This window comes from Lycium ferocissimum, chromosome 10 (assembly GCF_029784015.1).
Source record: "Lycium ferocissimum isolate CSIRO_LF1 chromosome 10, AGI_CSIRO_Lferr_CH_V1, whole genome shotgun sequence".
Taxonomy (NCBI): Eukaryota; Viridiplantae; Streptophyta; class Magnoliopsida; order Solanales; family Solanaceae; genus Lycium; species Lycium ferocissimum.
The window spans coordinates 16659795-16673574 of record NC_081351.1 but is presented as its reverse complement, the minus strand read 5'-3'; the positions used below and the strand labels follow the sequence as shown (position 1 = coordinate 16673574).

At 36.1% G+C, this 13780-nt stretch overlaps 1 protein-coding gene across 4 annotated transcripts; it reads right to left on the bottom strand.

Moving 5' to 3' along the window:
* Positions 1-1689: 1689 nt before the first annotated feature.
* LOC132032617 (protein ESSENTIAL FOR POTEXVIRUS ACCUMULATION 1-like) lies at positions 1690-11335 on the bottom strand. Of its 4 annotated transcripts, none has more exons than XM_059422265.1 (12): positions 11065-11335; positions 9214-9273; positions 8981-9054; positions 6789-7643; positions 6604-6697; positions 6417-6530; positions 5570-6316; positions 3409-5408; positions 3221-3329; positions 3046-3118; positions 2532-2677; positions 1690-2334 (listed from the first exon to the last, which is right to left on the bottom strand). In XM_059422265.1, the coding sequence occupies exons 1-12, from the start codon at positions 11120-11122 to the stop codon at positions 2003-2005; spliced, it is 4662 nt and encodes a 1553-aa protein (XP_059278248.1). In that variant the 5' UTR covers positions 11123-11335; the 3' UTR covers positions 1690-2002. The 4 variants fall into 4 exon arrangements, with proteins under 4 accessions (XP_059278248.1, XP_059278249.1, XP_059278250.1 ...); XM_059422266.1 differs by having other exon boundaries at positions 5570-6313; XM_059422267.1 differs by having other exon boundaries at positions 9214-9261.
* Positions 11336-13780: the final 2445 nt, after the last annotated feature.

Sequence of the window (13780 nt, the reverse complement as noted above, 5' to 3'; positions counted from 1 at the left end):
ATTGGCCAGAACAAATACTCAATTTTGTGACTGTTATGGAATAGAAAAAGCGGAAGAGAAAATCGAAGAGAGAAAGAATGAAAACTCTTTGTATTTGATTCTTGCATTGTTTGTTGCATTGAAATTAAGACTACATCATTATTTATAGAGAACTAAAAAAATAAAACAAAGGAAATATGTTACTTTCCTTATAAATACTAAATTAAAAGGAAACTAAATATTATGTAATTAATATAGATCCTAGACATTAGAAGGAAAATAAATATTATAGAATATTCTTAGACTAAAAATAAAGTAAATATTCTATCATTATGTAAATCATAACATCGAAGGAAAGTAAATTTTAATAGTGACAAGGTATATATTATTCCATTAACCCCAAAACAAATCAAAGTAAGTTTCCAAATAAAATTCTTTTTAGTAACTGTGCCCTGCCAGAAATATTAGTAGGAAAAAATAATGTATCCAACATTCAATAGGCTTGGCAAATCCGAATCCTTAAACAAGTGGTATTTGGTCTATTCTACTCTATAAAAGCAGCTGAGCACTTGAATTTAGTTAAACTCTTACCAATTAAGTTTGTCAGCTTCTGCAGATAAACAACCAAATTCGTCTCGTCGTATTAGCAACGAATTTCATAGCTAATTCCAGTTTTTTTGTAGTGAATGGAAACTATGCCGGCCACTCTTGCTGATTTACAATTTTGACGTTTCCTCCGACTACACCACTTTTGCTGAGTTGTATTTGTCACGGACCTATGTTTTAGGGTTCGATTCCATTATAACCGATCTCAACAACTATGCAAATAGGTTTTTCATGTATATTTGCATACCGGAGGAGCATCGACCTAATCTTGTTTCTAATATTGCTTTATTTGCTATTGAATTGGCCGCGAAATTTCCTAAATAGCTGTAGTTTAGAGTGTAATACGAAACGTAGCTATAGTTGACGTATTTTACGAAACATAACTACACTTGCTGTATCAAGCAAGTATTAGTTGTATCAGCAAATACTGTATCACTTGAAATCGCACGAAAGTGTTGTATCAGCACATTTAGTTACGCATGTGTATTTGCTACAAAACCCAAAATGTAGCTACGTTTCGTAATCTTTTGAAACTATAGATATGTATATTATATACGGTCTAAATATTTGCCACGTCTAATGATTTTTATTACTTCAAATGGCACGAGATGGCTTCCCATTCCCATTGTGGTTTCTGTAGTTATACCGGTTGTGGATAATAATCCTACGCCAAAGGAGAGGCCAGCAATGTTGATTATGGAACTTGGGAAAGTGTTGGTGAAAGAGGAGGATGATTATGAACAGTGTCCTATTTGCTTAGACGTACCTTCAGTCGGGGAAAAAGTAACATACATGTCATGTTCTCATTTTTGCCACTCCAATTGTCTTCTCAAAGTTGTTCAAAAAGAAACTTTCTTGCCCTTTGTGACGCTTCCAATGCTGACTGATCTTTTATTTTGGTGAAGATTAGTTTTACAGTTCAAGATATGGTTTATTTCTTGATGTACTGCTTTTGATCTGAACTATATATAGATTTTATTACTGTACCTATTTAAAGAGTTCCTGGCTGCTGCATGACTTTTTCGCAGTTTGATAGTTGAGATGTATTTTAATACAGTACTAGTTCAAGCAGAAAAAGGGAATAATTGATGGTTGGGTGTGAAATTCGCAAAACAATGATAGTGTTTTTTTAATCATTATCTCTATTTAAAAATGAACAAGATTTATTAGGATACATGATGTTACATTTGATCTGTAAAGGTACAATCTATACGAGCTATTTCCTACCTTATCCCAACTAATTTGGTTATCATTTCTGACAAAACTACATCCCCTCATCCGTACACTACGGGGATGTAGATTGGTGAAAAGGGACAAAAAACTAAAGAATAATGAGAGAACTTTACAGAAACTTAAAAATCTGTACAGCAAGAGAATTGATTGGGACAATATATAAGAAGTAACAACTGTACAACCACTAATCTTCTATCCGCTGTATCTCACCCATCATGATGCGATTGCTTGTGACCTTGAATCCAAGAAGAGCTGGATCAATTTGTCTTCCTTTCTTCCCTTTCTTCTTGCTGCCGCTACGGGCACCCTGTGTTCCATCTGATGATTCTGAAGCATGAGCCTCTTGGGCTGCTGTTGGCTTCTTGGCATTACTCCTAACCATGTCACTGAATGATGTCTCTGAAACATCAGAATCGCTACACGAGGCAGTTCGTCGAAAGCGCACATCTTTCTTTCCAGGTGCCACATTGTCAGGGGCTTGTTTTGCTGTGCTGCCTCGAACTTCCATTTTCTCCCCTAGTGAAAAAAATTTGAAGGTGTTAGAAGAAAGGCTGGATAGCAATTACCAGTGGAAAGCACAAGTGCATGATGTTACAAGAGATAAGATATATTCCTCCAGACATCTTCAAGGTGCAATACAGGTTGGAATCATTACTAAATCATGACGCTACAGGAGATAACTAGCAGCAATAAAGGCAGAAAGACAAACTTACCTTCAGAAGCATTCGAAGGATTTTTCCCTCTGACAAGTGAATCAGAAGTCGGTTCAGAAAACCCTTCCAAGGTAGATGAAACTCGCGAGACAGGTGGACGCTTCAGCAAAATGCTTTCTGGCCTTTTTGATGTGGCAGCAGACACTCTGTCCAAAAAAAGAACCAAAATAGATGCATAATGCAAGCATTACCAGATCTTCATTCTCATATAGCAATAGCAGACAGTCCTGGTTGGTGGTCCATCAATGCATAACATACACAAGAATGTCATATTTCATGAGAAGTTTCTTTAATAGTGAGGAGGAAACAACAAAAATGGAAAAACAACAATTGTATCACCGGTTTCCCAAACAGTGGTTAGGTAAAAACAAAACAAAATAATTCAGATTGATAAGAGTTACAATGCTAACCACATTTCTGAACAATCAGAATCAATGAAAGTTTAAACTTAGAGATGGTATGCCAAAATAAACATAGGACCTATACTGGGATAGTAGCGGAAGATGTTCCTTACCGTTCTCTAGCAAGTTCCTCTTGCAAAGAGTCACCTGTCACAATCTTTTCATCACATAAGCCAATGTTACCACCTGAAGTTGGGTTGAAATAGTGGTTATTAGTCCAAATTTGAAAGGAAAAAAAAAAAAAAAAAAAAGAGCAACCAGGAAAATAGAGAGCAGAGACAGACTAACCTCCAGTCCCCCGAGAAGCAGGCCTGCGGAGAATATTTACTGGGATGTCCCCTGTTATGGCCGTCAGACCAGCTTGCTCAACAAGACTTTCTCGAGCCTCTAAGTGCCTCTGCATATAACCACCTTGAAAGGTAAGCACTCACCTGTACTACCTAAATATAAAGAGCACCTCTAGACAGGTATCATACCTGGGAGGCATCACTGATGCTGGAGAAGACAGAATCAGTTTCTGCCAATGCTCCAGAATGAGATTTGAAGAGCAGCCTTTCACCATCATCAAGACCATGGGACATCTGATCCACTAGATCTCTTTGTGGTAGCAGACCTGAAGTAGAACCAAATGACCCTACAGAGAAGGCTTGGTTTGGAATCGTATCCTGATTCAACAGAGGATTGAATGAGTGGTTTGATGAATTTGTTCCAGAAATTTGATTGGACAGTGAGCCCATCTCATATGCAATTCCACCGGACAATTCTACTTGCTCAGTTGACTGCTGGCCATATTTGGGATGAAGCAGTTCCATAAGCAATCGCTTTGAACTGTCATCATTTGTGCCCGCCGACATCCACATACTTGGATCTTCAGAAGGCTGTTTGACGTCAAAATCCCTTTTTTCCCTCTCACCATTGAGATTCAGTTGCTTCATATGGGTTTCCATCCAATCAACAGGTAACTGACCGTTGGTTTTAGACCATTGTTTTTCAATGCCATCTGAATGCAAAGCATGAAACTGGTTGGGAACCATAGGGTGGTGAGGGGATTGTGAGTAGACATCGGTTGGGAGACCAGCCATATGACCACCTGAATGCATTCTTGAAGTCTGATCTTGCATTTCTAAACCTTGTTGCCGCACTAGAGAATTTACAACATCCATTTTTACTCCAGGACCACCAGCTGGTAATGACATTGACCGTTCAAATGGCAATAATCCAGAGTCATACAGACCATGTTGGAATCTATCTTGTACAGACAAATTCCGTTCAAGGTGACTTAAATGCTCTTCCGGAGATGGTATTTGTTGCTGTGGATAAAAATCTAATGGTCCAAATCCAGAGTTGGATCGATGGACATCAGTCGGGATTCTAGGAAACTGACCAGCTTCATCTCCAGGCCACACAGAACCAGAATGCCTATTTTCCTCCATTTCAAATTGTCGCCTTAATTCAACAGGCAACTGCCTCCCATGCAGTTGTTCTTCCTGAAGAATTTGATGTGCCAAAGGGTGCATCTGGCCATGCTTTGCTCGTGATAGGAGCTCCATCAAATCAGTTTGATGCCCTTGATGCGGCATTTGACCAAGTTTTGCTTGAATGAGATGCTCAATTGATGGTTCAGTATGTCTTGGATGAAGGTGAGAGCGTTGTTGTAGTTCACTTAGAAGTTGCTGCTTCATCAAAAACTGTTCCAGAGCATTGTTAGGCCTTGCATCAAAACGAGAATTTGCACGGTTTGTATCAAAAGTTTGACTCTGCAACAGTTGTTCAAGAAGCAACTGTTTAGCATGAGACTCTTGCTGTTCTTTCATTAGAATCTGATGTTGATGGAACTGTTGCTCTCGCTGCATCTGCTGGTGTTGTTGAAGCTGCAGCTGTCTTTGGTGCTGCAGCTGAAGCGCCATAACGCGCTCCAGATCCTGCTCCATTTGACTGGCCAACTGTGGCTGGTGTATTGAATTATGGCTTGCCCCTCGTTCTAGCATTGTTTCATTCAAGTGGCTACTATGAGAAGACAGTAAACTATGTGGATGTTGTTGTTGGAGTTGCTGGGAGAACATCTTCTCTGCCAATTCGAAGTGATTCGGTTCACGGTCCATGTGCGTTAGGTGGTGACCATCCATGGCATTTTGATATAAGTTGGGCTCAGAAGGAGCATTTCTTCTATAAGCATCAGTCCACATCTCCGCTGTGGAGGTTGACTCGGTCCTTGAACCAAACGGGGAAATCCTTGCTGCTACAGGGTTTAGAATTTGATCCTGACCGCCTCCACTAAAAGGAACATTTGAAATTTGTTCGTTCCTTCTAGAAGTGCCTTCGAGTTCAGACCATAACAAACCAAGTGGGTGCATTTTATCTTTCTGAGATGGAGCCCCACGCTCCATCAATTCGCTAGGAATTGGATGGTTGATGCCCCTCAAAGTGTTCCCAATAGGATTGCCACTACTTCCAGGTCTTCCTGGAAATAAAGTTTCTGCAAAATGAAAAATCTTCAAAGAATCAGATATTAAAACTATGTCATCCACAATAAACAGCGTCCAGGGATGAAGAGAATTGTGACACCCTTCCTATAAAGTTATGCCCCACTGACAAATAAAATAGGAATTCAAGGATAAAATGCTGACAAAGCTTCACCTTGACCAACAAATTCATTGAAATCTTCACTTTGAGAATATGACACATCAGGTACTTTTGACTGAAAATGATGTTCAGCAAGACCATCAAAATCAGATGACGGCCAGTTTAATCCATCAAGGGGAGCTGAAGAAACAAGCTCAAAAGCAGCAGAACTGCATACACCAGACTCTAACTTCCCCTCTAATACATCAGGTTGATCTACATTAGAGAGATCAGCATTACTGGAATATCTATGTCCAAATTTTAGATGCGGCATTACGTCACCCAACTCGTAAAAAGGGGAATCCTCAGGAGCACCTTCCAAGCGAACCAACAAGTCAGTTCCAAAAAATCCTTGTTCAAACCATGATATGATGTCAACTCCAAGAAATGGTCCCTGAATTTCTCCCTGAGGATCACAGTAGTACAAACTCATTTCCTCAGGTGGAATACCCCTCTCTGATTGATTTTCAATACCACTGTGTCTCGAGCTGCTGATATCAGAGGGTATGACGTATACAGAATCTGAATTATCAGGAAGCTTTGCACTGACATCAAAAGTAACATTCTGTTCAATTTTCTCAAAGAGAGGTTGCCGAGTTGTTGCAGAATCAGGTAACTTGATTTCAGAATGATCAAGTTGAGATCTACCACTATCTTTCAATCTGCCTATATTGTCAGCTGTCTTCCTGATCAACAAATTCTCATCCATAGCGATATCTTCAGAAACTGTGTCTTTCTGTACTTCATGATTTCCATCTCCTTCTAGAGAGAAAACAAATTGCTTTGTCATATCAACAAGAAAAGCAATCTAGATGAGCAACACTCAAAAGAATTCCAAAACAAAAGAAGTTAAACAGATTACCACTCGAAGTGATATTGACACCATTTCCACATAAAAGGCTATTAGCATTAGCCTCTTCAACATCTTTTAATGTTTTTGGAAACCTATCAGCTATCTCCTCTGCATCCCCTATTTCTGGAAAATGAACAAATTCAGTGATGGTCCAAGCAACATAGCAAGAAACTGAGAGAGTGATCAAGAAAATTACCTGTAACAGTATCCATTGATCGGCCTTTTCTGTAAGAATTGTACGATACACCACTACCAGTAATTTTACCTTTCCATACATCATTGAGGATAGCCTATAAGTTGATTAAGCAAGATAAAATTATCAATGACTTAATCACTAACTATAGGCAAGAGTCCAATAATAGAGTAATCCACACAGCTTACCTCCTCCTCAGAATCAGGAACAACAAAAGCTAATGGTTCAATGACGCTTAGTTGAGTGACAGGGGGTACTTCTTCCATATTTACAGGCAAGCTACAAATAGATTGGTCCAGCTTTTGCTTGCGGTAAATATCCAGAATCTTCCCCCTCGGATAACAAAATGCGTGAGCTGAGATGCTTGGTTTCCCAGGGACAGAACTGTCAAATTGTGCAGCACAAACTGCAGACCCAGAAGGAGGTCTTAAGATAGCCACACTAGATCTACCACGCCCTATGGCAAATCCCACATTTGACCCCTCCACTCTTCCTCTTTCCACTCCAAATCCTGGAGCAGCACGATAGGAACCAGGAGCAGCAGAGCTAGCCTCCAATCTATGCCGGGGTCTCCACTTATCTCGAGTATCTGACTCCCGCTCGGACACAGTACGGTTAGCACCAAATGTTTGAACCTCATTGTGAACTTCATCCTTGTCTACACCTATCCTTTTCTCACTCCGCACTTCCTTTTCTCTGTCATCAGGACCCCACCTAGAGGACCACTTGGTATCACGCCTGGAATCATGCCCTGAATTGCGGTTATTAACGTCGTTCCACCTGTCAGATGCAGGTAAAGCTCTAGCATCTGTGGTTTCTTTGGTAGGAGCATTATTATCAGCACGGCGATCTGTTTTCCTACGATCTCTTCTACCAAGCAAGCCAGTTTCCCTCTCTTCTTCACGCCAACGACGGGCACTCTCTGTCTCTGCTGTGGGTCTTCTCCAATCCTTTTTGTCATCGGACACATCTGAACGCCGAGCGTCCTTCTGACTTGTATCAGCAGAACTTCCAAGAGAGAGAGAACTTGGTGCACGCATTTCCTATGTGAATAAAATAGAGTAAGAAACAGTTATAAATTAAAATAGAGTGAGAAACAGTTATAAATTAAAATAGAGTGAGAAACAGTATTGCATTTGAAGAACTAATAGCAGTGGTGAAGTTGGTAAATGGACAGGTATCACATCCACTACTTGAAATACCTAGAGAATGAACATAGAAAATCAGAATGCAGTAAAAAGATTATTTATCTATTTAAGTAAGACTAATCCTTCGTGAAGGTGACACATCAATAGGACTCAAACTCTGTCTAGGACAACCAAAGCTGGCACAAAATGGTATTTGAACAATTTCTCCAAACATGGTCTAGAAGGAAATAAGAGACAGTAGTCAACCCAATATGAGGCTGAAACGTGAAATGGATATACAGCCTAAGTAAAATAGCGAAACATTTTTTTTTTTTTGACAAGGTAAAATAGTGAGATATTTCCCAGGGAATTTATCTAGTTGGTTTGTATACAATTAGCCCGGCGAGCAGAACCAATAGTGACGTCCAAATGTAATTCCTAATGAAATGCAATGTCAAGAAGGAACATTCATGAAGAAAGCAATTCCTATTATATTCATGGGTGGTTAATACTATGAGTAACAAAAATCAATTAGTCGTCAAAATCCTAAGCAACTCTTTACACCAAGTACATTCCATTACATTAGAAAGCAGAATTTACGAATTGACCAGACATCTTGGAACTGCAGGGTTAGCGGGCAATGTCTTCGCTTCTTCAACATTATCTACACACCAGTCAGGCTGCTATAGGAAGTATGTACTCTGATAATACAGTAATTCATCTTCACGTGGCCCCCAAGTAACTTGGACAAGGGAATTTGGAATCTTTTGCTTTTTCAAGTTAGTGAGTGTCTAAATAAAGGAAAACTCATTATATAGCACATTCTAATATTCATCACATTTTATACACACAATTGAGTCCAAGTTCATCATTTTATTTTTGACATGCTGCTAAGTCCATGTCTACGTTCTCACAATATGTTATGGCTTCTCCAATTCTAAACCATATATCAAGTATAATATACACTAATAAAATAAATTAACTTCTGAGAATGGTCGACACTAAGATTTGCCGACATAATTTAGGGAAATATTACAAACATACTACTTGGATAGAACAATCAAAATAATTTACTACTTGGAAAGGAAAAGTGCCCAAGTCAAACTATAAAATGCTCGAAGGATTAAAAAAGAGATAGACTCACTGGTGATCTCCATTAAATATAAGTATGATGTGATTATACGTTAGATAGCAAAAGGACCAAGAGTTAACCAACAGAATAAAGCTAGTATCTCAAATGGATGCAAACTCACCATCTTAGTCTCGCTGGGTTTAGTATAAAGCCACTGTGGAGACAAAGGAATGTTACTATCCACCACTGCTTGATCTAAAGAAAAGGCAACCAAGAAAAGCAGCATAATGTGAGTAGCGGCTAAAAGGTCAAATATGGGTATAGTAAAACAGCTAAGAAGCTACGAAGTCATTTCAACAGTATCAGATACATAATCCACATCCAAACACAGTTAAAAGAAGGGACATGAACTACCTTTTGAATCTTCAATAGACACCAAGAATGACTTGTCATCATCATTACCTGCAGATGATTCTTAAGAAATGTAAAACATGAACGCACGAAAATGAAATAAGAACAAACACGACAATTTCTGGTAAAAAAGTAGCATCAATTTCTGGTTTGTGCACTAAATGATGCCAAAAATCAGAAACACAACACTGAAGTGAGAAATACAAAAGGGATAACAAACGACATCTTAAAATCTAGATACAAAAAAACACCACTATAATTCAAATTAATTTATCTTCTAATCCTGAAATTTTTTGGGAATATTGGAGTCCAAGCAGTAACGCTAATGCCTCATCACAAAAGTTCAAGCAATAGTTTTTGTGAATGAGGCAAATAGTTGAGTACAATCTGAGAATATAGTTGCTTCCTCCCAGTTTTGCTGAATTCCCACATTTAAGGTGAAGCACACCAGGAGAGTTTATAAACAAATACGGATCTTTGGTCTCATCCTCAATACTGAGATATACCATAAGACCAATATGTTGATTCCAAATCTCACTATTAATCCCTTGCCTAAGAAAAGTGATCTTCCTCGATAAAGTCTGTTGATTAGGGTAAGATTGTGTCCCTTAGGAACCGTACATGCTCCTTTTGATGCATACGGTTCAAAAAAATTGTGAATCAATGTATAGATTCCAGTTCTCTCTCTCTCTCTCTCTTTTTTTTTTCTAGAAAGGTTCTTTCTTACTTCTAACGAAAGGGCTTTTCTTCAATTTTTCAATAAAGACGAGTTTTGACTCCTTTTAAATTCTAAGTTATAAGAAAGGATCATTAAACTTATCGAATTAACTTCTACTTAGAGTTCAAAAGTCCAACAAAGACATTGATTTACACAATCAATCAAACACACCTCAATTCTAGACTAATTGAAGTCCGCTTCATCTCAGACGTCCGCTTTATCTCAATTTACAGTAAACAGTACGTCCGAGAGACATTGAGTCAAATTTTCATACAGCAACATTTCACATGGTTTAACATATCAAATCAACAACATACAACCCTCCCCAGTATATTCCCACAAGGTGGGGTCTGGGGAGGGTAGAGTGTACGCAGACCTTACCCCTACCTTGGGAGGTAGGAAGGTTGTTTCCGATAGACCCTCGGCTCAAGGGAGTTTAACAAATCAAATCGAAATTATAAATACATACTGAAGGATAACCTAAAAGACCATAGCAAAAAAAAAAAAAAAAAGTCTGATCTGAAACCCTAGAATTCAAATTGAATCAAAATAGAAGCAGCAAACAGAGTTCCATTAACTAAACTCAGATCAATAAAACCCTAACATAGCATTAATTAAATTAAATCAAATGGAATCGCATAAACATTCAAAACCCTAGAAATTCAAATTGAGTCATTTCACAATAGAAGCAAAGCCAACTAAGTTCAATCAAATAAACGCGTCTCAATAAAACCCTAATACACAGCAATTAATGAGATTAAATCAAATCGAATCGTATAAAAATTTCAAAAAACCAAAACCAAAACAAAAAGGAAAAAGGACACTAAAAGAGGAATCTGAAACCCTAGAAATTCAAATTGACTCAAATTAGCAGCAAACAGAGTTCAATCAACTATACTCAGATCAATAAAACCCTAACATAGCATTAATGAGATATTAAATCAAATCAAATCACATGAACATTCAAAACCCTAGATTCAAATTGGGTGACAATAGAAGAAGCAAAATTAAGTTCAAACAACTAGACAACTCGGATCAATAAATAAACCCTAATATATAGCATTAACATTAAATCAAATAGAATCGAATAATAAAAATTCAAAACAAAACAAAAAAAAAAAAGAGTAAAAGGATACCTTTGCGGGTGGAAGAAAGAAGATCGTCAGGTAGATCCAACTTTCTATTTTCAGCCATCGAAGAAGAAGAAGAAGATTAAGGAATAGAGATTAAGTTAATTGGGCGAATAATGTGTTGGATTTGATTAATGAGAGACAGATTTAGGGTTCACCAAAGCGCTATGAAACAATACTTGTTTTTTTTTGCAGAGAGAAGAGAGAGAGAGAGGAGGTGAGGGTTTGGGTGGTCACAAGGGGCCAAATCAAACTAGTAATTGGGGAGAAATTATTTTATGTGTTATCCCCTTTGCTTCGTTTTTCTCTTTATTATACCCTCAAACCACTATATATATCACATAGTTGAGTTCGAAATTTTTTTATCGTTATTAGGAGTTGATATTATATATCTATAATAGTATTTGGTATTTAATTAATAATTGGTCTTATAAGTAAAAAAGATGTATAAATTTTTTTATTTTATTTTTTAATGCTATGAAAAATTATTTAAATTTTAAATCTTAAAGATGTGCTTCTTCACTTACTAATAATTTAAAAATTTATACAATTTCAATAAATTCGTAATTGAATGTGTAAAGTTTTATGCTCTAAGATACATATTTTAAATCTTCTTGAAATTAATTTTTTTTCAAGATTAATGGAAGAAATTTATAAGTGTAGCTTGTTTCGTATATAACGCTTCTTCTTTTTTTCTTTTTGAAAATTAATTATAAGTAAAAATAGAAGACAATGATATTTTTAGATTACAAATTATTTATTTATATGTAATATTCTGTCATAGATATATTATAGTAAAGTCTCAAATTAAATATTTGGTCAGAATCTCTACACTTATTATTGATAATTATAGATATTCTATTTTTATAAAGAGGGTTAGTTATTTATATTACCAAAAAAAAGAAGATAACTGTTATATGGAGGGTAATTTTACAAAGAGCGTACTATTATAAAGTTGGTTATTGTTGTTATAGGTCAAATGTCGTTATACAGAAGTAAAATATAACATAAAAAATCGGTTCCGAAAAAAGTTAGTTGTTATAGAGAGGTGATGTCATATGCGGATCTTTGATTATAGCGTATATATATATATATATATATATATATATATATATATATATATATATATATATATATATATATATATATATATATATATATATATATATATATATATATATATATATATATTATCAATTTTATACAAATTCTGATTTTTTTCTTTTTTTTGCGTAACTTATAGCTTGTTTGGCCAAGCTTATTTTTCTCCAAAACTGCTTATTTTAAAAAAGTGAGTTGTTTGATCAACGTTTCAGGAGAAAACAAGTGCTTTTGAGGAGTAGCAGAAGTTGTTTTTAGAAGCTAAAAAGAGTAGTTTTTCCCCATAAATACTTTTTTGAAGAGCACTTTTGAGAAAAATACACTTAAAAACACTTTTTAAAAGCTTGACAAAACATTAATTGGTGCTCAAAAGTGTTTTTATATATTAATTGATCAAACACAAACTTCTTCTCACCAAAATTATTTTTTTGAAAAGCACTTTCGGAAAAAAAACACTTTTCAAAATAAATTGAGTTTAAAAGCTTGACCAAATATGCTATTAATCCTCATCTAAAACCAATCAAACTGACTTAACCTAATTAGGATTAATTTTAATTATTGAGATATTGTATTGAATGGAAGAATGACATACCTTGAAGGGGCAAAAAATATTTGTTGCTCGATAAATTATGAAATTAGAATAAATAATTAGAAAATACTTTTGATCTTTGTATTTTCTTAGTTTGAAAATTTACAATGCTTTTTTTTCTTTAGTATTTAAGTATTAAAAAGTGATTTATTAAACAATTTTTTACTTTAATTTGAAAAAAACTCTCTGGACTTACGTCCTGAATAAACGTCTAGAAAGTCGAGACTTACGCCTAGGCAAATATTCAAAAGATTGGGACTTACACCCCACGATACTTGTGTCTGCTAGTACGACTCGATGCTTCTAGTGAGATATGTACCCGTTTGGCCATGAGAATTATACACTTTTTTTCGGAAATTTTTTTCACTTTTTTCCAGAACCAGCATTTGGCCATGAAAGTTGTATTTGAAATTTGAAAAACACTAAAAAACTTGTTTTCACTTTTAATACACTCAAACAACCAAATATTTTGTGCAAAAACTATAACCAAACATAACTCCATCTTCAACTCCAACTCCAAAATACCAAATAAAATGAAAAATATTTGATTTTCATGGCTAAACGCCTACTTAGAATTCACAAAGCTAAGAACACTACTTGCACATAGAGAGGGGAGCGAGAAAAGGGAAAAAATCATTATAATATACTTATATAACAAAAAAAACTGGGGGAAAAAAAGATTTTTTTTTTTATATCCAAACGGTAGCAATTAAAATTGTGGGTGAAAGAGGGAAATGGAAGGTCCTCTTTGCTAACCGTATAAACAATTCAATGACCTTCCTCCCGTCCAAGTTCCAACTCCTGTTCTTTTCGAACACTGGAATTTGAACAAAATTATGGAAGCAACAAAGAGGGCGTTTGGCGACCAACTTATAAACACTTTTCGGCTTATCTCCGCGTTTGGTACAAATAAAAATGCTTATATGTCAAGTGCTAATAAGCCAAAAATAAGTCATAAGCCATAAGGAAGTCTCCCCCAACTTATTATTTTTGATCTTATAAGCACATTTAGTTTGACCAAGACTTTTAATA

Excerpts from the sequence above, each read along its gene's own strand:
- LOC132032617 (XM_059422265.1), bottom strand. The coding sequence starts at position 11,122 with ATGGCTGAAAATAGAAAGTTGGATCTACCTGACGATCTTCTTTCTTCC. Across the intron at positions 6,698-6,788 it reads TTCCTGATTCTGAGGAGGAG|GCTATCCTCAATGATGTATG; the intron begins GTAAGCTGTGTG and ends ATCAACTTATAG. Across the intron at positions 3,119-3,220 it reads TGCTTCTCGGGGGACTGGAG|GTGGTAACATTGGCTTATGT; the intron begins GTTAGTCTGTCT and ends ACCCAACTTCAG.